Source organism: Zeus faber, assembly GCF_960531495.2.
Source record: "Zeus faber genome assembly, chromosome: 1".
Lineage (NCBI taxonomy): Eukaryota > Metazoa > Chordata > Actinopteri > Zeiformes > Zeidae > Zeus > Zeus faber.
The window spans coordinates 35427770-35450791 of record NC_137193.1 but is presented as its reverse complement, the minus strand read 5'-3'; the positions used below and the strand labels follow the sequence as shown (position 1 = coordinate 35450791).

Here is a 23022-nt window from a genome sequence, read left to right as displayed (position 1 = left end):
AAGGAATTCAAATCAAATCAATATTAAATTATCAAAATCAGAGGTAAAAGGCATTGTGTGATAAAAGGTAAAATGGCAGTGGCAACAGCATTGGGATAATGCAACAAAGTGGAGACATTTAAACACAATCCAAAACAGGGTCGCTATGTTAAGAAGTTGGGGAATGAAACGGAAAGAGCAAGTAATAATAAGCAGGGTGAGAATTGGGCACAGCAACCTTTACAGTACACTTTTGATAGTAGGAAAACATCCAACGGGTCTTTGCAATCAATGCCATGAGGCTGAAATGACAACATAATTACGGTAAATAGGGAGGTAGACGACAAGGTTAAAAGTGTATTAGAATGTGCAGACAGTGGTGAAGGGAAGAAGTGGTTATTTCGTTTGTTTTTTTGATGGCAACTGGACTTGAAAAAAACGGCTTTATGGACACTGAACACTGAATTCTAATAAAAACCCAAAGGTGGCAGCAATGCAAACTGCCGTCACTCCTCATGGAAGAAGAAGAAGAAACAGAACGCCACGCCATTGGTCAGCGGCCCTGACACAGTGCCTTTGATTGGCTGAGCCTCCCGCCCCGCCATTAAATCATAGAAACAGCGCCAGAATCAGTTTTCTCTCAGCTTGTTTTTCCTGTGGAAGTTGAAGTTTGCTGTTGTACTTCTAAATGCTGTAAATACTTTTTGCTACTCGACCCCCACACGCAGGAGGTTAGTTCGTGTGAGGACCGCGTTTCGAATGAGTTGGTTCAGTGCCCGGTCAGTGTAGCTGGCGGGCCAACACAGCTAGCGTGAGTTTAGCAGCACCTGCTCTGGGCCGGAAACATGAACACTGAGCGGTAAGTTCAGTAAACCTAGTTTGGTTACTGGTTAAATACACGCGCTGGTGTCAGTCTGCCACCAATAAAGTACTAAGATACCAACTAAGTATCTCATGTTGCTTTGCAGAAGTTCAGGAAAGGTCCTCGCTGCACTGAGCTTCCCCAAATCCAGGCTGGCTCTGTGGGACCCGAGCCCCGTTGAGGGCCCTGCTGGGGGCCTCCACCTCTGCTTCTACAGGTGACTGGCGCTGGAGGTTGCTAGTGAGCTGCTCATGGCTGCTTCTGTGGCTCTAACCTCAGGCTTTGTTGCTTCAAACAGGAACCCCAGGCTCCTGGTTTTGGAGAAGGCTCTCCGCCTTGCTCAGCGCCACGCCCGGCAGAGTGGCCAACCCAAATTCTGCTGCTTCCTTCTGGGGTCTGTCAGCGTGGATGAAGGTACTAGGTTTACAGGGTTATGTGGGTTAAATAATTTAATTGTATATAATGTTGCATTGTCAAGTCAATATAGTGGTAATAGTTCATAAAGCATTTTTAAAGATGATAAATATTGACCACAGTGCCGTACAGTAATGACAAGATGGTGTCTCTGAAGTGAAGCATCATAACTGAATTTCCTGTAAGCGTCTCAGATGCTGGTAGAGTGAAGTGGTGTTCTTCCAGATGAGGAAGGTGTCACCATTACGCTGGAACGCTTCGACCCTGGCCGGGAGCAGAGCGGCACTCCAGCCAAAGCTCCTCCCACTCTGGTTCCGGGAGATGTTCTGGTTCCTTGTGTGTTGGTGAGCCAGGAGGCGGTAGAGCCGGTGTTTCCAGCAGCGGAAATCAACCCTTCCTTCCAGGTACAGAGTGGAACATCATATCACCATGTTCTTCTCACTGTTTGTGGATATGTATTTTACTATTCTATATATTGTTCCGTTCCGTTCTTCAGTTTGTACTTTTGTGTGACGATGGGAAATGTAGTCTTTAATCTGAGGAATTACATTGATTTGATGTATCCTCATTGATCGGATGCCTTTGACCAAAGCCATTTCAATCAATACATTTTGTCAGTGTCATCCCATTGTATATCATAGTATGTATGTTATAGCTGAACCTTCTCCAGACCTGCCAACCTGAACGCATTTTGTGTACCAACTACGCAATTCTTAGTGAAAATACACAGGTACAAAATGCCAGTTGGAACTACGCAAAAAGTGTGTGTGTGTGTGTGTGTGTGTGTGTGTGTGTGTGTGTGTGTGTGTGTGTGTGTGTGTGTGTGTGTGTGTGTGTGTGTGTGTGTGTGTGTGTGTGTGTGTGTGTGTGCGCGCGCTCATGATGCACTTGGACACATCCTCAGTGATAGTACCTGGGATCATAGGGTGTTTCAGGTCTTTCAACTTCAGACACCCTCACCCAAGGCGACCTGACCGGGAGTGATCAGTTCCCGGCCTGTGTCCAAGAAGCATTCATCCACGGCTTGTCCCTTCTGATCCACAGCCATCTAGAGGCTTTCTCCGCTGCCTCTGAAGCTCTACCGATGGCCTTTCTTTTGCACACACCAGTGATGCCCAGGAGGCTAAAGGCTTTGCACAAGGACTTGCTTGCAAAGCCCCTGCCACCCACCTCGATGGGCAAACACTTTGCACGCCACCCCTTTCTGCAGCGCCTTCCACCAGTTCTGCATATTTCTCCCGCCTCTTCCAGTCGCTCCTCCCAAGGCACTGCGAGCTCCAACATGATCACTTGTTTGGGTGTTTCCAAGAACAGCACAATGTCCGGGTGAAGGGTGGTCTCTACGATGGCTTCGGGGAATTTGAGTTGGGCTTCCAGGTCCACCTTCATTTGCCAGTCGCAAGCTGACCCAAGAAGACCTGCCTGGGCTTTTGGGCGCGGGTTTGGATGTTGTCCCACTTTCATGAATGCAATTTCTCGTCTTGATGGTGGAAGACGCTTGCTCTGGTCGATCGCGCTACAGATGGACTCAGCGATTACTTTCAGCACTTGGTCGTGTCGCCAGTGGTACCGGCTCTCTCCAAAGCTTTAGGACAAGCGCTGAGGATGTGCTCCAGTGTTCCTCTTCCTTGGCACAAGGGACATGATGGTGAGTCTACCTTGCCCCAACAGAAGAGGTTAGATGGGCTGGGCAGAACATCGTACACGGATTGAATGAGGAACTTGATGTGGAAGGGTTCTGCCTTCCGCAACTCAGACTGTGACCTTGCGATCCACTGCCTGTTCCCACCTAGTCCATGCACCCTGCTGCCTCATTCCCACTATCTGGCTCGCACGCAGCTCCTTGACCCCAGCTCTCACTTATATCTGGACCAAGTCCCGCCTCTCTTTCCCCTTTGCCTTGATGTAGTTGGTGGTTGGTATGCTGCCCAGTCCTGCTCTGGTAACAGCCACAGATCCCACCAGCGCTCTGTGGTGTAGACGTGATTCCGCCTGGTCCACTGCTTCCAGTGCCCGCCACTTCCTTCCGGTCCTCACCTCAATGCGTGCCTGGGAGACTTTTGCATCCCTGGACTCCCTGTATTGCAACACCTCCCTTGCTCTGGCAACCTTGAACTCCTCACTCAGACTGTTGCAGGGGAGTGTCAGTTTATTACTGTTGCCATACAAGGCAATGCTGCTCAGGCTTCTTGGCAATCCCAACCATCTATGGAGGTAATCCTCCATTGCTAATCCTCCTCTCAAACCCCTCAACTGTTGACAGTGGGAATTCATGCACCAGCAGAGGCCACAGTATCCTGGGTAGGGTAGCCACAGTCTGCTGGTATATCCAGGCTTTGAATTTCTGTAGTCCTGATCTGTCAACAGTTCTCAGCCATCCTTCTAGTTCTTGGTTGGTTGCTCTGATGGAGGCAGCGCCCTTCAGTGAGCAGTTAAAGATTTTCCAGGGACTCTTTATGGGTTTTTCTGTAACTGATGGAATCTGGATAAGGGAGAAGCGAAACCGGTCTGTAACCTTCCCTCTCTTAAGCACCAGAGACCTGGATTTTGACGGTTTGAAAGACATCCGAGCCCAAGTGATGAACCTCTCCAAGCCCTGGAGGATCCACCTGCTTCTTGGGACTGACGCCGTTGTAACTGTCAAGTCATCCATGAAAGCCCTGATGGGGGACTGCCGGACTCCAGACGTAGATACTGTTCCTCTGCACTCCACCTCGGCCGACTTCACCAGCATGTTCATGGCCAGGGCAAAAAGAGTCATTGAAGTGGTGCAGCCAGTGATGATCCCTTTTTCCAGTCGGTACCACTCTGATGTGATGGGCCCAGAAGTAAATCTCAGGCTAAAGATGTTATAATAATCCAAGATGAGGTCCTTGATGTTACTTGGGATGTGATGCTGTTTGAACCAGTTTGTGAGGTATGGAGCGGAATGCGTTGGCGAGGTCTAACCATAGCACTGCCAGGTCGCCTTTTCCTTCTTGTGCCTCTTGGATGAGCTGTGTTACCACACCGCTGTGTTCTAGGCAGCCTGGAACCCCTGGAATTCCACCCTTCTGCACAGAGGTGTCGATGTAATGATTCTTCAGGAGGTACTCTGTCAGGCGTTTGGAGACAATACTGAAAAATATCTTCCCTTTCATGGAGAGCAGTAAGATGGTCCTAAACTGCTCGAAGTTAGAGTTCTCCTCCTTTGGAACCCACACTCCTTCTGCAAATCTCCATTGTTGGGCTACCTTCCCCCTCCTCCAGATCACCCTCAGGATCTTCTACAGACGGAACGTGAGCTTGCGGCACCTCTTATACACCAAATAAGGCACTCCACTGGGTCCAGGTGCTGAGTTGGCCCTGGCAGCCTTGACCACAGCTTGAACTTCTACGGAGAACTAAGAGTCTCTTTCTGAGGATGTTACAGAGTTCTGCAAGCCCCCTCTTCTCCTCCTCACTAGCCTCCTTGAACTGCCTTTTCAGAAGTCGCAGTTCTTGTCTCAACTGCGTGATCTTCTCTGCCCTGTGGTTCTTGATGTATTGGCCTTTGGTGCCACCCTTCTCCACTGTACCAAACCTCTCAGTGCCAAGGCTGATGATTATGGTCGTCATTGCTTCAAGTCTCCTATCTGCTTCTCCCTTCAAGGTTGCTTCCAGGATACTGTCCACGTCCTCATCGAATTGGCGCCACTTGTTCTTGCTGCTGGCTGGGGGCCACTTAACTCGCGTGTGTTGTTGTGCTGTGGGTGGTTCTAGAGCTTCTGGAACTCGGAGGTTCTGGGCACTGTGGGGTTACTCCTGGCCTGGCTCCTCCTGCGTCTCACCAAGGTTGCTCCTTGTGCGTTGCTCCAGCTGCTCGCCTACCAAACACTGCATTTTGGCCTGTTAAATCTTCAGGCCCCGCAAATCTTTGCAGCTCTTGCTACATATGCATAGCACCCCCCCTCGGGCTCCCCTGGGGGTGTGTTTTCTTGGGACTTTCCGTAGCTTAATTGGGTTCTTCTTCACAGAAGAAGCAAGTTGGGTTGCTGGCCCTTCCTCCCCCAGTTGCCGTCTGTCCGGGCTGTCAGCTGTCTTTCCAGCATTTGCCACTCTATTCGCGCACGTGTGTGTGCGCGTGCGTGTGTGTGTGTGTGTGTGGTCATTTAATGACAGAAATCAATAAATACAAAACAATACCGTACATTTATTGGATATTTAAACTACATTTGTCGGATGAACAAAAATGTGACTGTAATGATAACATATGAAACCGGGGATGCACCGATTGATCGGCCGGTGACCGGAATCGGTCGGTTTTCAGCAGGCGATCAGTGTCAGATATGTTTTCAGATTCTGTGCAAATTTACACACCCGATACTGTGTTAATGTACTGTAGTCGTAAAAATGCTCCAATACTCAAACCCGATACCAACATAATGTAACGTAGTTGACGTTCAAAAAAGAGTGAAAGATGTTGGTTGTTTGGAGGTAGTTCAATGTAGACAAAGAAGATGAGATATATTTATTTATCACTTGACAATATTCTAATATTGTGCCTAACTACGGTGAGGGAAGGACTTCCAGTGAACCAGAGTGAGAAGCTGATTGAAGCTAAAGATGATTGCAATTAATTTGCAAAGTACCATATAAATATAATATGAATGTATGTTTGCACTTAAAGTGAAAGACTTTCATTTGAAGTTTGAACTGGACATTTCCATGTTAGTTATGTTGGATTCTACTTAAGCTTGGTGAGAATTACAGGTTGCATTATGCTCAAACTTGGTGACAGTCCCATATTGAATTTTTTTGGATATCAGTGATAGTTTCATGTTCTATTATTGTTCCATAGTGAATAATAAACAGTGTCAAAATCAGCAGTCTCACTATTGTGGGAACTGAACATTGCAGTCTAGTCGGTATGTGCAGCTGTCCAATCAGGTGAGCGTGATCAGTTCACAAGATGTTTTTGTCATTGACGTACAGCAGATTGGAAATCGGAATCTTCAGGTCAGACTTACAGAAAAAACAACAAAAAAAACTAATAGGAATCGGCCAACAAAATTGCAATCGGTGCATCTCTAGTTGGTAAACATGTTCGGTAAGTTTATGAGATGATGCATTTCAAAAGGTATATCCTAATGATATGAATTTGTATACTGTATATAGTTAGCCGTAGTAGCTTGCATATGATATGATTGTTACAAGACTGCTACGGTGGGAATAACTGAGGGGTTATTTAGCTGCAGTAACTCGAAGGCCACGGATACTCCCTGTTTCACTATTGTGGTACTCAAAATGTTTTCCAAAGGATGGCAGGTCTGCTTCTCTAGGAACGAGAAGCAATTGTCGTTGTGGGTTTTTTAAATTTATTTTTCATTATTATTTTAGTGGATTAATTGTTTACTCTGGGAAAGGTAGTCCTCATCTTCTTCAAAAACTGCTTGGAGAGACGGGTCTTCATTGCAACTCATTCTGTTACCGTCGTCCGGTTGTATCCAGATGTTGTATCAGGCGTGTAGCGGCCGGGAGCCAGTGAACTTGGCGAAGCTGCTGCGTGTCAGCGGTCATGTTAGCTGCGTCCAGCGGGGGGACCGGCTAGCGTTTTGCGTCCGCTGGCTAGCGCTGACCTGTGCTAACAGCTTGGACGTGGAGGCTGTTAGTTCCATCCCAATAATTCCCACTGCTCTGTCCCGGAGCCTGAGTGCCGACATGTCACTACGCAGCGCCAAGCGCCAGCAGGGGTAAAACGACTTTCTCTTCCTGTTCTAAACTAAACGTCACATGACATACTTCTGAATATCATTATAGCACATCCTATAAACAGCTTGGATGTTGCAGGTTCCTCACGATGGACCAGACCCGCAAGCTGCTCCTGCTGCTGGAGTCGGATCCAAAGTCGTCCAGTTTGCCACTGGTGGGAGTGTAAGTCATGTGCTGCCTTCTGCATGCTATGGTTGGTGTATTGGCAGTGTGTTGTGGTTTTGAGGTTAGCTGCACTTAAAACTAAAAAAAAAACAAAACTGAAACTCAGAGCATTGAATTTTGAAAACGCTACTGGTCTGCTAGTGGTTTGTTGCTGCAGCATCTGCTGTATCTGCACCTAAGCACATTCAGATTAAGAGACCTTTGGACTTTACTCCCCTACATTTGAAAGCAAATATCTATACTTTTTAATCTACTACATTTCTACCACTGTTTTACACAAAGTTATTATTAGCATTACTTACTAGTCTAAATAAAGAGTCTGGATTTATATTTGCATATAATTGGTATACTTTTACTTAAATATAAATGTCAGTGTTTTAAAGATGTTATAATAATCGGGAATGACTTTTATTAGTCATTTTGTGTTTGTTTGTAAGTGTGTGCTTGTTAAGTAAAAGTTCTGAGAATTACTTCTGCCACTGGTTCTTATCCACAGCTCCTTATTTTGACTTGTAGGTGGCGGTGGTGCTATGTCGCCATTAACCATAATTTTAGCATGAGAGACAGCGAACAGACTGAGACATTTATTACATTTATTACATTACTGAAACGTGGGTGTGATCGATGGACTCCTTATGTAATTGTGCAGATGGCTGAGTGGGATCATCCATGTGACTAACCCTCTGGTTTGGGCATCCTGTCTGCGCTTCCTGTTTAGCTCTACCCTCCAGTCCAGGTGAGAATATTAACCACCCCAATGTCTGGTGTGTACCTGTGGGGCCCTCTAGTCAGGCCTCCAGACTAACTTTTTCCACACGTAGCACTATTGGTCCCTACTGAAAATAGTACAAAAGGACAACATATAAGAGCATAAATGTGACTAAATAATCAGTCTGGACCCCCGCCTCTAGTGTCTGGTGTTTACCTTTTGAGCCTTCTAGTGCAGTGGTAGGCAATAGGGTTGGGAATCGCAGGGATCTCACAAAACGATAAGATAATATTGTGATTCTTTGTTTTGCAATACACCAAGTATTGCGGTACGATATTGCGTATATTGCGATATATTATTACATTCTTTCTCACCTGACTATAGTAAAAAGTTTAAAACACATCTTTTTTTTCTCTGTTTTGGTCTTCTTGAAAATGCTTAGGTCATGATGTAACCTTGCGATTGCATCAGTAGAGTCAGTACACGGACGTCACATTGCATAGGTGATAGGTTTACATCAAACAGTGCCATTGTTAACATACTCACTTCATATGAGACAAGCTTGACAGCGTTTTCCCTTTTTCCACCTATTTTCACCAGTCGCATTGTGAATAATGAAATAAAACCAACCATTTTTTCCAATGGTAGAACATGTTTATTATTACGTCAACAAACAAACAGTGGGGAGCTGGTAATGAAAATTATACTCTCTTCATAACTGTAATGGCTGCTTATTTACAGAGAAACTCAAACAAATCGAAATCCAAGACTGTGGTCCTTATATCTACAGACAGGATAACTGTTGCATACACATGATATAGACGAACGTCATCGATGACACGTTGCGTCTTTTGTTGAGGCTGCCTGCGTGAGCGCCTTGTGTCGACTACGTACATTTTAGTATTTTTTGTATTTGTTAGAGCTTATTGTGCGTAATCAACATTTCACTGCATATATGTATGACCGTATGTATTTGTATGTGACAAATAACCTCTTGAATCTTGTTGACACTAGTTTTTCTTCGGGACTTCCTGGTGCTGATTCCAGCTCCGTAATGTTTCTATTGGAAACAAACGCTAAACAAGAACAAGAGGTTTTATTGATTGAATCTAATAGATTTTATTATTCTAGTACCAAAAACTAACTTGTATTTGCAATTTTTATAATAAAATATTGATACTTGGCGTCTGTATAGTGATAAAATATTGCAATACTATGCTGTATCAATTATTATTATTATTATTATTATTATTATTATTATTATTATTATTTTTATTTTTTCCTCTCTTCTCCCCCCTACCCGTTGTAGGCAACCCTCTTTAACCTCTCCCCATTGGCACCCTGGCTATAACTAAATAAAGCTAAAAATATGTCTTTATTTATTTCCTGCAGGGTTCTGTCGGAGAGTGGCTCCTTCCTGGTGGTCCTGTTCCCTCTGAGCCACGTCAAGACCCAGTTCTTCCAGTGTCGACCTGTCAGCAGAAGTGCTGGTCGGCCAGAGCTCCAGTACCAGCTGCTGACCAGCACCCACACCACTACTCTTTATCAGGTCCTCAGATGTCTAACAGGAGAATGGAGTAAATCATGAATTTCAAATAGTTCATAAATTTTGTCCTAGAGATAATGTGTGTGTTTGTGTGTGTGTAGAATGTGGAGGCCGTAGGGTATCTGCAGTGTGAGCTGAGCGTTGATGACACCCAGGAAGAGGAGCTCGGCAAAGGACTGTCTGATCACAGCTCAGTGCTGAGGTAAAGAGGAAGTCCTTGAGTATTTTGTTTTTATGCTGCATTCCATAGAAACTTTGTCCACTTCCTGCTAAATGTTCCCTCCTCTCTTTGCTACATGTTTGTTTGACAGCTTGTGAATTCTACAGCATCTGAAGCTTGTTTTGAATAAAAACCTGAAAAAGGAAAGGTGTTCACCAGTAATGGTGCTTGTTGTGGACAATAGTAAGGTTTCATCGTACTTGTGGGCACTGCTGCCTCACAGCAAGAAGGTCCTCAGTTCGATTCCCTCCTGTGGCGTTGTTGGCACAGTGCTCCGGCGGGTTATCTCCCAATTAGAGGCCTTTCTTTGTGGAGTTTGCATGTTCTCCCATGAGGACCCAATTTACCGACCACCATCCAAAGCACATTATGTGTGTTTGCATGAATGCATGTGTTCAAGTGGTGTGCTGTGAGGATTAAAGATTCTTCTTCTTTTTCAGTAGGCAGCATTACAGTGTATTCTTAGGTGGTGATGAAGGTATTTCAGGTTCTCCAATTGTGTTTGATGTTCAGCCATCTTGTGTCTTGTCACAGCCACCTGCCAATCATTGATCACGACTCGGGAGTGGAAGACCTGTCTCCGCGCCCCTCCCCCAATCCACACCCCCCCACCCAGCAGGTCTGTCTCACCCCTCCACAACCAGTTTTCTTCTTCTTGCCTCTGCACGCTGTTTTCCTATTGATTTTTATTGTAACCACATTTATTAATCTCTTTTCCAAGAATATCAGGGCCCTTTTATTATGGACATTTTATAGATCAATGAAACAGGTCACCAATTCTGTGATTAAAATCCTAAATTGAGATGATATTCTTAAGTTTGTAGCACTCAGCACTTTCAGATAAGATTTTATCTCTTCTTTTAATATGCTAAAGCTCAGGTTAATGCGAGAAACAGTGACTAAAAATGTATCAAAGCAACAGACTTGATTAGGGGGGATGCATGGATTTATCGGCTGTACATCGGTATCGTGACTTGACTGCCATCGGCAAATAAGATGATATTTACCAATGGCAGCGGCCGATGTTTATCCAGTGTTTCCCATATGTCGGTCGTTGAGGTGGTAGTTGAAACGGCTGGTTACTCGTGTATTTTGCACTCTTCTTAGAAAATACTTCCACATGATGTTGAATATTTCGATGCCATCCATTATTTTAAGATTTTTAGATTTTAGAAGACACAGACGAGACTCTCTGCAGTGCTCTAAGTAGGAAGTGATGCTGCGTTCAGGGGAACTCAAAGCGTTGGCTATCGGCAAAATTGTTACATTAAACATTGATTTCAGTATTGGCCCAGAATTTCACAATCGGTGCATCCCTACTTTGTTGTACTTTAGCTGGATATCCATGCTATACAACCACAGCAGGCCAGTAATTTCCGGTAATTTAATTTAAAGTAATTTCCCCTTTTAATTAATTTCCCCCTGGGATTATTAAAGTATTTCTGATTTTGTATCCATGGTAACTCTCTTCCTCTGAATGTTACTGCTTAAATAAACTGATTGTTGTCAAACGTTCCTGAACAACATCTGCTGGGAGCTAGTGGGTTAGGAAGCTTTGGAGATCTTGAGTTGCAGGGGATAAGTTTCTACCACAGTCCTGGCTCTGATTCAGGACTCTGCTCCTCTGGTCCGAATGCATCTCATTGAGCGCCAACAGTGCCGGTACTAGTCACTGGGCTAGGCTAGGCTAACCACCGGGTCCACACAGTCAGAACCTTTTTACCCAAACTTCCCTCCAGTATTAATAAGGTATCATCAAAAGAATCTAGTCTAAACAAAATCGTTTAGCTAACTCTAACCAGTATGAGTTCCTTGTATTCACTGGTTCTATCGTGTGCCTGTTTGTCCGTATAGAACAGGAGAGTCCAGCCCTCAGTTCCAGAGCTGTCTCTGCTGATGGACAGCAGCTTTGTTCAATCTGCCAGGGAGCCGAGTCTGTTGTCTTTTCCTGCTGGTCCTGCTGGTCAGCGCACCCAGGCCTCCACCAGTCAGCCCTCACAGCGAAGGAAGTCAGTCCACTCCGTTAAACCCTCCCCAAAACCTGGATGCCCGGCAGAATCTTCCTCATTGTCCGGTGACCAGTGCCACCCGCCTCTCCTCCCAAACCCCCACCCTACCTCAACCCCTATCTCGCACCCCACCCACAACCCAAACCCAGGACAGAAGCACTTCCATAGCACTCCCCAATCCAACCTCAGCCAATCCCGTGGCTTTTGCTGTCCTGGCCACTCCCACAACCTCACCCCCATCCCCCTCTTCCCTGGCCTTTTGCCTCCTCCACCTTGCTCCACCCAGGCAGACAGTGACTCCATGCCTGCTCCTCCAGCTGGCCATCCCTGTTCATCTCATCAAATGCACACATGCCCCCCTCCAGCTGAAACTCCCCCGTCGCCCCAGCAGACTGCTGAACTACCCCACCCCTCCGGGGGCTGCTCCTGTCAAAAGCAGCGTTTTCAGCCATATTGGGGTGCAGGCCTTCCCTCTGATGCCTACCAGATACTGCTGGACCAGGACCGTCAGCTGCGACTGCTGCAGTCTCAGGTGTCTCCACAATATACAATACAATACAATGTTATATTTGGGATGTCTGTCAGTATTTATGTCAGTACTTTTGTTTTTAAGCAGTACAAGTACAAATAATCACACATCATCCTGGATTAACAAAGTCTTCTTTTATATTAAAGACAATAGTTTGGAGAGAATATTGGAAAATAATTGACATGTTTTCAATGCTCAATTATAGATCCAGATGCTACTGGAAGGTCAGGTGAAACCTCTGCCTGTCAACCATCAGGCCCCCAACCAGCCCCCCATCCAAGACCTCATCCAGCCACCTAAACCAGTTGGCGCCCCTCTCAGTACAACCAGTGTTGCTGTAGAAACAGGTTATTCCACATTACCCCATCAACATCAATCCTAATTTTACACTGTTTTCTGCTCATTTAAATAAAAAAAAATTAAATCAGCATTTTAGTACTGACCAGACATAAACTATATTAACTAAATAAACTATAAACACTAAAGAGTACAGCAGTATCTCATACATGTTGTAATTGCATCTCATACATTTTCTCTAGATACAGCAACAGAATTAAGTATTTTGAGATGAGGTACTGCATACAGATCTTGTACGGCATATATCATGACTAGGGCCCTACCAAGTTCACGGCCATAAAAATCTCGTCCTAGACTGTGAAATCTGCCTCTACTCGTGTAATTGACAATCTTCCTTGACAAACAACCAAAACAAATGTGTGAAGTGCTACCGAGCAGAATTTAGCGACTGCAGTTAAAGGTGTGTGTGTGTGTGTGTGTGTGTGTGTGTGTGTGTGTGTGTGTGTGTGTGTGTGTGTGTGTGTGTGTGTGTGTGTGTGTGTGTGTGTGTGTGTGTGTGTGTGTGTGTGTGTGTGAAAGCAAAACGACAATGAGAGCGCATGAGACGAAGCGAGAGAATACTTCAATCACAATACAACTCATCATTGTCTGGGGCAAATATAACGAAAAGAGCAACTTAAATTGAGCTGATTCAAGGTTACAATTGTGGCTTTTGCATGGCAGCACCGCTCATTCAAGATGCCTTGCATGCACTCAATCAGCAAAATAATTGTAATTTAAAAATTAAACCAGTGGTGACCAGATTGTCCATTAAATATTTATCACTTTTTGATTTTTCTTATTTTTTACATAATTAATGGATTGTGGAGGCAGGATTATGTTCGGGCAACATTCCAGTTAAATTCGAGAAAATTAAACGACCCTGCCCTTTTCACACGCTATCAGTTATTTTGTAGCCTAATTGATATTCTATGAACATTAGACATTATACATTGTGATAATACTGTTCTGTTGTTAGACTACGGTGCATGCATTTATTTTTGGTACTTAGACTGCAGTCGCTATTCAACATAACTGTTTGGGAAGGTTAATCGCTGATTTACTTTGCGTACCTTCTAGATCAATCCACATAGCCCCGGGGGTACGCCGACCACACTTTGGCAATAGTGGGTCTACATGATGCATATACAACAGTTATAATTATCGTCTTTATAAGGATCTATGGTCTTGTCCACACACAAATCTGGCGTTTTCTTTTGGTAATTGCAAATCTGGTAGGTACAAAAAAAAAAAAGCCAATCTGAAGACTCTGCTACTTTTGTATTTCTTTCAAATAAATGTAATTGGTTTCTCATCTGTCCATTGTTTATTTCCATCCCTCAGGTGCCAGTCTGTTCTGGGGGGTTCCAGGGAACGAAAGCTTCTCCAAATCGAGTGATCTCCCTTCCTCTCCTCCTGCCCACACCAGGTTGGCCTCAAACAGACACTCACTGTGCTTGGGTCATGTGACCACAGGCTTAGATTAACATTTCCACATAGAAAATAAACTATAAACTTCATAATTTCCTGCTTTGTTCCATAATGCCTTCCAGCTTATATGGAGGCACTTTCAACAAAGTGAAACCTGCTTGGCCCAGAACAGGAAGCTACTAGAAGGGAAAATGGAAAGGGACACTGTGATCATCTGATTGGCTGTCTAACAGAACAATGATAAATGTGATCGGCTGTCTGGCCCAATGCTTGGTGAGAAATCGGATTGGTATCTAATGCAGCATGGTGTACCTGTTTCCTTATTGGTAAACACTGGACGAAGAAAGAATGAGGAGGAAAAACCAAGCTACTCACTGTTTAATATGTGACTATATGTGATAAGTTCAGACAAACTTCAATCCGAAACTGGATTCCAGTTTCATGCTCCACCTCAATTATACTTAAAACTTAAAAACTTATATGTGGAGCTCCTACAGGATCTGTGCTGTTTGCAGGGTTGGAGATGGGGCTCGTTGTCGGCAGAGTCCTGTCCTTGGAGAAAGTGCCAGTATGGTCTTCCATCCAGACAGCCAGGCGACACCACATGACCAGCACAACTTCTACCCAAACCTGCTGGTAAAACACACATTATCTTTTTATCAACTCCAAATGCCACATTAAAGAAGCCGACTGAGGTTGTTCACCTGACTGACTGTACAGTCAGACGTACTTTCCTTACCCTCCTTTTCTTTAAGGTGGTGTGAAGTGTGATTTCAAACCAACATTCTTGCTTATGTCTCATAAATGATAAATTCTTATTTCCATGATGTGATGTTTTACGATGACAGATGACTACTAAGGAGTAAAGAATAAGTATGTTTTTCTGACCAGCGACAAGTCAACAGTCGTCTGCAGGAAGAGGAGTCCAACAAAAATCTGAATCCGTCTCCTGATGGATCCCAGCCTTCCACTTGCTCCTCCTCTTCCTCCCGGCAAGAGCCGCCCAGAAGGAAGTCGTTGTGCGATTCAGGCGATGCTGTGATATCTGCTACACTCTGCCAGCCTCAGCAGCTAGGAGTTAGCATGCACTCTGAGCTAGCCCAACCTAAACCACCTGAAGATAGCACTGTGGAGAACACCAGGTAAATAGAGACTGTACACCTTTAGCTCAGAAGCTGTAGATCTTTGGCTCAGACGCTGTAGTTCTTTGTTCTAGATGCTGTAGGTCTTGACACTATAGATCCGGATGCTGTAGATCTTTGGTTGCGGTCCAGGACTAAGCACATGATTGTCTCCTCTTCCTCCTGCAGAATTCTGGCCAGCATCAACCCAGCTGCTGTTGTTTCCAGACTGAGCCTTTCTGAGTCCAACTGCAATTTGCTTCCAGAAAATTCTGCAGATCTCAGTCTGGAAGCCAACGCCATCGCCCTGCGTTACCTAACTGACCGCCAGATCTGCCGTCAAACATCTAAACACACCAACATCCTCTCTTCTGCCAACATGTCTGTGGCCACCAGAGGCTACATGAGGAAGTATGGTCTTCTGGAGGAGGACGATGAGGAAGATCCAGTCGGCCTACCTCTCTCTGACACTTTCAGCTTCAAACACAGCAGAGGGACCGGCCTTCCTCAGATCCACCAACCGCTCGCTCCATCCAGCCGTGACAAGGAGAACTGTCCTGTACAGCTGGCATCTTTAGCTCCGCCCCAAGGCTCAGTGGGAAACTTCCTGGACCTGAGTCGACTGAGGCAGCTGCCCAAGCTCTTCTAACCAAACAGCTGCTAGGTCCACCTTCCCACAATCCTCTTCTGATCCAACTCCCGGAACATGAGATTAATTCATGAAATAATGTTATGTCATGTCTGTATTTGCCTGTATTTTAGTTTCTAATAAATACTTTAATGAGTTTTAAAATCGAGCCAACATTAATTTAACATGAAACCGCTGTGAACTGACCAGTTCTGCATACTGAGTACTCCCCAATGCCTCCAGAACTTAGTACTGGGTGTACTGAGTACTGGTTATTATTTTCAGTAAAAAACTGGAACTCGTTGCATCTGCACCCGTAGAATTTACTTTTTACTAAGAAAAGCTTTAATTTCATTGTGGAGTCTTGAATATTTCCAGGCAACATGGAAGAGATTCTGTATTGGAATATGACCTGCATGAAGTCAACGCTGCTCTAAATGTTCGACTGGTGGCAGAGATTTTGGTCTATGGGGGCAGATAGAAATTGCACAGGAGACACTAGATCCTGGAGGCTCTTCTCTAGCAGCGTGGGACAGCTGTCGATTAAACCAATAGCCTGAATTCACTGATCACAGCCACCAGTGAAGTACAGACAATGTGTGTGTATTAAAAGAGTACTTGTGTGCTGTTGGAAGAAGAACCTCATGCTGTTTACAGGTCCTATGACCAGTACTATGACTCAGTACTACAACTGATGATGAAGTAATGGATCAATACTTCAAAGGTTGAAGTAAGCAAACTGGGCACTGAGCACACAGGACACTGACCTGGACCATGAAGCTGCTGAGGTATGAGTCTCCTTTTATTATTAATGTAGAATAATGACTTGGTGCAGAATGTTTAGAGAAAGGTCTTCACAAAGATAAGGGTATATTGAACCTCAGTACATATTTATCTCATCTAGTTAATACTTTTTGACATTGTTGGATTGGATATCGATTTCTTGAAATCAAAAAGAATGAGTGATGTAAGAACTAAATAAAACAAAGTAATGTATAGAGCAGGACTTGTCCAAGACTTGAAAACCAAAGCACCTTCATACTCTCTCAAATGTGAATTTCAGAAGAATTAAAAGCTCACAAACAAATGTCTGGATACTGATTTCAGGTTTGTTTTTTTTAATACTGCTGTCATTACTCAGATGTTTCTATCTGAAATACAAACATCTTATTGGTTTGTTTTCCTCTCTGTGCATGAAAATAACACATGGAGTACGAGTGTAGATATAGTTATTTCATATAACCTGATAGATGAAATTGGTTGAGACAATTGGACCAAACCAGTGCACAATGGCCTGCAATACAATAGTCCTACTACTGTTACTGTATACCTTCTATGATATATTAGTCTACAGTGTACTTTCCAGTACACAGAAAACCAGAATCCAAAGTTTCACTGTGCCTGGTTATGTTGATGCTTTCATTTGGACTTGGGAAGGACAGTAGGCGTACTTATGGACATTAAAGTTCATGATGTCTTTAGACAAGTCGTGGTATCAAATCCTCTGTTCTTCTAGGATGGAATCAGTCCCCTGGCTGGTGACTCTCACTTTGTTCTCGCTGCTCGCCACCTCCATGGCTGCAGACATCTGCTCTGCAAAGCCCAGAGATCTCCCTCTGGAGCCTCGCTGCATCTACCGCAGCCCAGACGACCAAGGCCCCACCGAGGCCTCGGAGCCCGACCAGGTCCCTGAATCAACCAACCCCAGGGTCTGGGAGCTCTCTAAGGCCAACAGCCGCTTCGCCCTCTCCCTCTACAAACACCTGGCTCGCAGCAAGGCCAGCGATGCCAACATATTCATGTCCCCAATTAGTATCTCCACCGCCTTCGCCATGACCAAGTTGGGAGCCTGCAACAGAACCTTGCAGCAGATCATGGAGGTACCATTAACTAGTGACTTGCTGTCTTTGAATCCCTCATTTCAGGGGAGCAGTTTAGTAGTCCAATGTGATCAACAGAAGAAAGGAAGTAGATGAGTCTTGAGTTGCCTCAATTATAATGATAATATCTGGCCAAGTAAATTTAGATGTAAGGAATTTCACTCTGTATTGGTTGGTGCTTTGTTTTACACAATCAGATGATAAACAATCCAAAAAAAAACAAAAAACGTGCGCTCTATGCACAAGCTAAACCTAAAAGCCACGGCAGGGGCAGAATGGTGGTACAGTAAAGTTGTGACTACTGCATTTGGGTTTAAAAATATAAATAGATAGGGAATAATACTGTAAAGAATGATTAAATATATATTATAAGTATATACTAATAGAAAGTAGATATCAGTAGATGCATCGGAGGTCAAAATAATTTCCAGTATATCATGTGTGCCATAGCGGAGTATGTTGGATGCTCTTCAAACGTCCATTCTTCTTCTACCCTCAGGTGTTTGAGTTCGACACCATCAAAGAAAAGACTTCGGACCAGGTCCACTTCTTCTTTGCGAAGCTTAACTGTCGCCTGTATCGCAAGAAGGACGAGAGCACAGAGCTGATCTCCGCCAACAGACTTTTTGGAGAGGAGTCCCTGCTGTTCAACCAGACCTACCAGAACATCAGTGAGATTGTTTATGGAGCCAAACTGCTGCCGCTCAACTTCAAGGTCATTTCTCCTTTTTAGATATCAACATCTTGAACATTTTACCAATACAGTGGAGGTTCCTGGTGTCATCTGTTTGAAAACTTAAATCATTTTTTTTTCCAGTCTTTTTATGCCGTTATACTGTCTGGTCTGTTTCATAGGTTTCGATGTTAGACTGCATTGTTTCTGATCTGTGTTTTGAATTTTTTTCTGCTTTAGTACATGGTGTCTTTATGCCATAAGGCTCCTGATAAACCTCCGGTCTTGGTCTTATTTTTCTAGGAGAAACCGGAACAAGCCAGGATCACTATTAACAACTGGATTTCCAACAAAACAGAGAACCGGATCCAAGACACTCTGCCTGAGGGGGCGCTAGACTCAAACACGGTCCTTGTGCTGGTCAATACGATCTACTTCAAGGTCAGAATGTCAGCTTGGATATACAGTAGAACTGGATGTAGACCATCCAGGCCAAGGTCAGTTGGACCGAAATGCCCAGGATGAACACTGGGGTCTTAATTTAGAGGAGCGGCAGGCATACAGAACCACAGAAAGTCCATCTCCAGGAAAAGGAGATGGATGCTGCTCATAGGTTTATGTTTATTAGGAAAGAAGAGTTTGTAATATGATAAGCCCCTTTCCCACATGGAATCCTTAACATTGCTGGATAAAAAATATCCGGCAAAGGCAGTAGGTAGTCATTCCCACATGGCCTCCTTTACGGAAAAGTTCTGTACGGAGTCTGTTCCCACATAGATGACTGTTATGGATACAGTACGTAACGCTCACGCAAAAGGTGTCTAACATCACATTAGGCTAGGAAACAGAATACGTTTTGGTTTTAGACCAGCGCTTCGCTCCCCAGCACCTTTAAGAAGAAAAAGAATTTAAGAATAACATTTAATAATAATATATAGTCTTGAATAAACATTTAAGAATATAAAGACCTGTCTCCGTAGAGACTGGACGTGTTTCAGTTTCTCGTCTTTGCAGCCAAGCGCCACGGTTTGGATTCGGGTTTTTTTTTTAATCCGGAAAACAAATAACTTTTGTAATATTTCTACAAAATAATTATGCGGTTAATCCACGTTTTGTGCATCATTTGGATTGGTCTTCACCCCTTTTTTAGGACAATGTTACTGCTTCCATTCCCACACACCTCCATTCACATCCGTACCAACATTTTCCCGGAAATTATACTACTTAGAGTGGGGAATATTTACAGAACGACTTTTAAAGAACATCGACACCAGACGCCAATACGGAACATTGCCAGTAGATTTACTGCTTTCAGTGCAGGTGGGAAAGGGGCTGTACTTGACACTTCACTGTGACACCCAGGTTGTTTCTTTTACATTACATTTCATATAATATTTCAACGTAATATTCCATACAATCTCACTCCTCCAGCAAACCATACCACCATACAATTGGACCGCATTGAGGCACAGTGAGAAGATGCTAACCTAGCCTTTAATGACGTCAATCTGGCTCAATTTCAGGGTCAGTGGAAGAGCAAGTTTGACAAAGACAACGTCTACAGGTCCGACTTCCACGTCAGTAAGAGCCGAACCTGTCCCGTCTCAATGATGTATCAAGAGTCCAAGTTCCGCTACGGATCTTTCCTGAACGATGAGGTTCAGGTTCTAGAGTTGCCGTACCGTGGAGACGACATCACCATGGTGATCATCCTGCCCAGCCAAGAGACACCGCTAGCTCAGGTAAGGCTGATCTAGGAACACCCAGGAAAGTATGTACATGTATGTGACGAAGAAACCTCTTGAATCCTGAAACATTCTAGGAACATCCAGGAAATGCTGTTCTACAAACACAGGGGGCGCTGTTCTACAAACATCCAGGAAACATTGTTTTAGAAACATCCATCAAACACTGTTCTAGAAACATGCAGGAAACATTCTAGAAACATTCAGAAGACATTGTCCTACAAACATCCAGGGAATCATTGTTCTAGAAACAGTCTGGTAAAACCTTGGTTCCTCAGCTCACTGCTAGTTTGATGTTCTCCTGAAGTTCATCCTCACAACTCTTGAGCACGACTCCAAAAAAACACTCCCCTTGACAACATTTTAAACATTGTTCTGCAGTATTATAAGGCGGAATGGGACGTGGTGCCATCTCTAGTCACAATACAAACTTTTCTCTGTAACACAAACACCATAATTCCCCTGAACATCCTACATCTCATTCTAACTCTGTTTCTGGAAGCTGACGGTCAGTTCCAGTGGAACCTTTGGCAGCACCTTGTTTTTACTGGATAGTCATTCCAGCTATTTGTGTTGAGGTTGAGGAGATGCTGGACCTGCCCACGCTGACAGGCTGGTTGGAGGACCTGAAGGAGACCAGGGTGTCCGTGCAGCTCCCTCGCTTCCGTGTGGAGGACAGCTTCAGTCTGAAGGACAAGCTTCAGGCCATGGGGCTGAAAGACCTGTTCCACCCCCACGAGGCCAGCCTCCCAGGTGAGCCGCCTCCATTCAGTGGTTCCAACGTAGAGTCAAGATTAGGATTAGATCAAATGAGATAAAATTGCGGATTTGCTCAAAATTTAATTTGGATTAGGATCAACGATCATTCTGAAATACGGCATCAGTTCCTCAACACAAGACCTGATTCCAAACTGTTCACCTGTCCATCTGTCTGTGTCTACAGCTGCGTTTCCACCCAAAGTACCCAGAACTTTTAGTCCCAGGAACTTTACTTTCAGGAACTAACAGGTTCAATTCAGCCTGTTGTTGTCTCCGTTTCCACTATTGTCTAGAGATCTGTGAGTGTTATGCAAATGAGTCCACACTGATGTATGAAAATGCAACTTTTTACACGTCATTTTTGCGCACGACTTTACAACAAACTGCTCCACTCCAATCCAGTAGGTGGCGGCAATGCAGAAGAATATAAAATAACAAGAAGAATAAAACGGATAAAGAAAGGCAACCAAAGTGCGTAGCGGAATATTACTTTGGTTGTCTTTCTTTATCCATTTTATTTCTCTGTCCTTGTATTTACTGTCAAAATAATATTCACACACGATTTTATCAACTTTGAAACACATTAATTCAACACAGGGAATCGAACATGGGTCTACTGTGTAGGAGGGCAAAGTTGTACTCGCTCCACTATACACACTTCACATCAGTAAGTGTGTTCATACATATTTATACACTCAGAGGTTTTTTTGTTTTTCTTTTTTATTGCTAAAAACAGAAAATTAGTCATTTTCCATTTTTTACAAACTGAACATTTTTAGAACTAACAACAAACCGTACAAACAGCCAGTTTGCGTCTGCAGATTTAAAAATAAAATGGTATCTGAAATAAAATGCATCTGCAATGCAATCGGAAATGTTCAGCGCTGCAAGCCCCACCCCCAAAGTCTTTTTGAAAAGTACGACACATGAGCAAGGACTTTTTGGTTCCGGGGACTTTGCCGGCCTCTCGGATCAGGACGACAAATGGTTGGTTGACGTTGACAACTTCTCTGTTAAGTCGACGGAGCAACCGCAACGACTACGGTGGAGGCAGCGGCCGCACTGCCCTCCTCGTTCACCTGCAACACAGACCGCAAGAGGGGGGATTTTGTCCTCTGAACTTTTTTTAGACCCTGGTCCCTGTGGGGGAAACGCACGGAGTTCCTCCAAAGGTCCCTTAAAAAAAAGTTCCTGCGGTGGAAACACGGCTTAAGTCTGTCGGTGTCTATCTGTCTCTGTCTGTCCGTCTCTCTGTCTGTCTCATTTAAACTTCATTTACTGTTGACTGAGAGCTCGCCACTGTTTTAGGGACAAAATTCAGAATCAGTTTATTTAAACGAGTAGTTTGATCCAAGCTTGATTCCAAGCAGGACTAAACGGTCCCTCCGTCATTAGTACTGTGTTGGTAGTACCGTGGTAGTACTAGTTCTGTTGTCTGATCTAACCTAACCTGTCTGTTCCAGGTCTTCTGGAGGAGGACGGGAACAACATTTACATCTCGGAAGCCTACCATAAAGCCTTTCTGGAGGTAAGCCTGACTAGTACCACTGATTTGCACCTACACTACAGTACTCAATAATCTATCAAATCCTGACTGGTAGATGGTCTGTGTGCTCTAGCGGCCAGTGAGCCCTCTAGCGATCAGTGAGAATCTAGCGGTCTGTGTTGCAGGTGAACGAGGAGGGTAGTGCAGCCGCTGCCTCCACGGCGGTCGTCGCGGTCGGTCGCTCCATCGACCTCAACAGAGAAATTGTCAACATCAACCGGCCATTCGTTGTCCTGATCCGAGAGGCCGGCATCAACACGCTGCTGTTCACCGGAAGGGTGGCGGACCCCTGCACCACTGACCCCTGACCTATGGACCCCTGCTTCCGCACCCTGCACCACTGACCCCTACACCCCCCCAGTCTTCATTTCTTCTAAATCCTAAAAATAAACTTAGTGTTGAAGTTGGAGTTGGATTCTTTTTTTCACAGCAAAATGTAACTGAGTATTACTATTGGAGAGTACTAGTATTAGAGTATTCCGAGCGGGGACTGCTACACCAGGGCTAGGGGAGATGTAGCCTGGTGTAGACTGGCTTAGCCCCCTCAAGAATTTCAAAAAGTTCAAACCAGTGAGAACAAGTGAGAACAGAGAATGAGCACTGCTGGAATCCTCGTTATGCAGCGTCCCAGGGTGCAGCCACCTAGCTTCTACATTGAACTTTGGGCTCACTGGCGTGTTACACTTAACTGCTGCACAGAACCTCAGATAACCCTAAAAATACTCAAAAATACTTATTTT

The 23022-nt window shown here is 44.5% G+C and overlaps 2 protein-coding genes across 2 annotated transcripts; both read left to right on the top strand.

Moving 5' to 3' along the window:
* Nucleotides 1-824: 824 nt before the first annotated feature.
* On the top strand, nt 825-15702 carry stil (STIL centriolar assembly protein; the record flags this gene model as incomplete). The annotated part of the gene is made up of 17 exons (XM_080023980.1): nt 825-838; nt 948-1058; nt 1140-1255; nt 1481-1659; nt 6725-6966; nt 7064-7147; nt 7800-7886; nt 9252-9408; nt 9507-9607; nt 10160-10244; nt 11480-11612; nt 12000-12166; nt 12369-12510; nt 13844-13928; nt 14446-14566; nt 14993-15072; nt 15241-15702. The coding sequence occupies 17 exons, from the start codon at nt 825-827 to the stop codon at nt 15698-15700; spliced, it is 2364 nt and encodes a 787-aa protein (XP_079880106.1). The 3' UTR covers nt 15701-15702.
* A 641-nt stretch (nt 15703-16343) lies between these two features.
* Nucleotides 16344-22590, top strand: serpinc1 (serpin peptidase inhibitor, clade C (antithrombin), member 1; the record flags this gene model as incomplete). The annotated part of the gene is made up of 8 exons (XM_080005553.1): nt 16344-16467; nt 17196-17559; nt 18059-18274; nt 18536-18673; nt 19756-19974; nt 20556-20730; nt 22200-22264; nt 22408-22590. Exons 1-8 carry the CDS (start codon nt 16454-16456, stop codon nt 22588-22590), a joined length of 1374 nt encoding a protein of 457 aa, XP_079861679.1. The 5' UTR covers nt 16344-16453.
* Nucleotides 22591-23022: the final 432 nt, after the last annotated feature.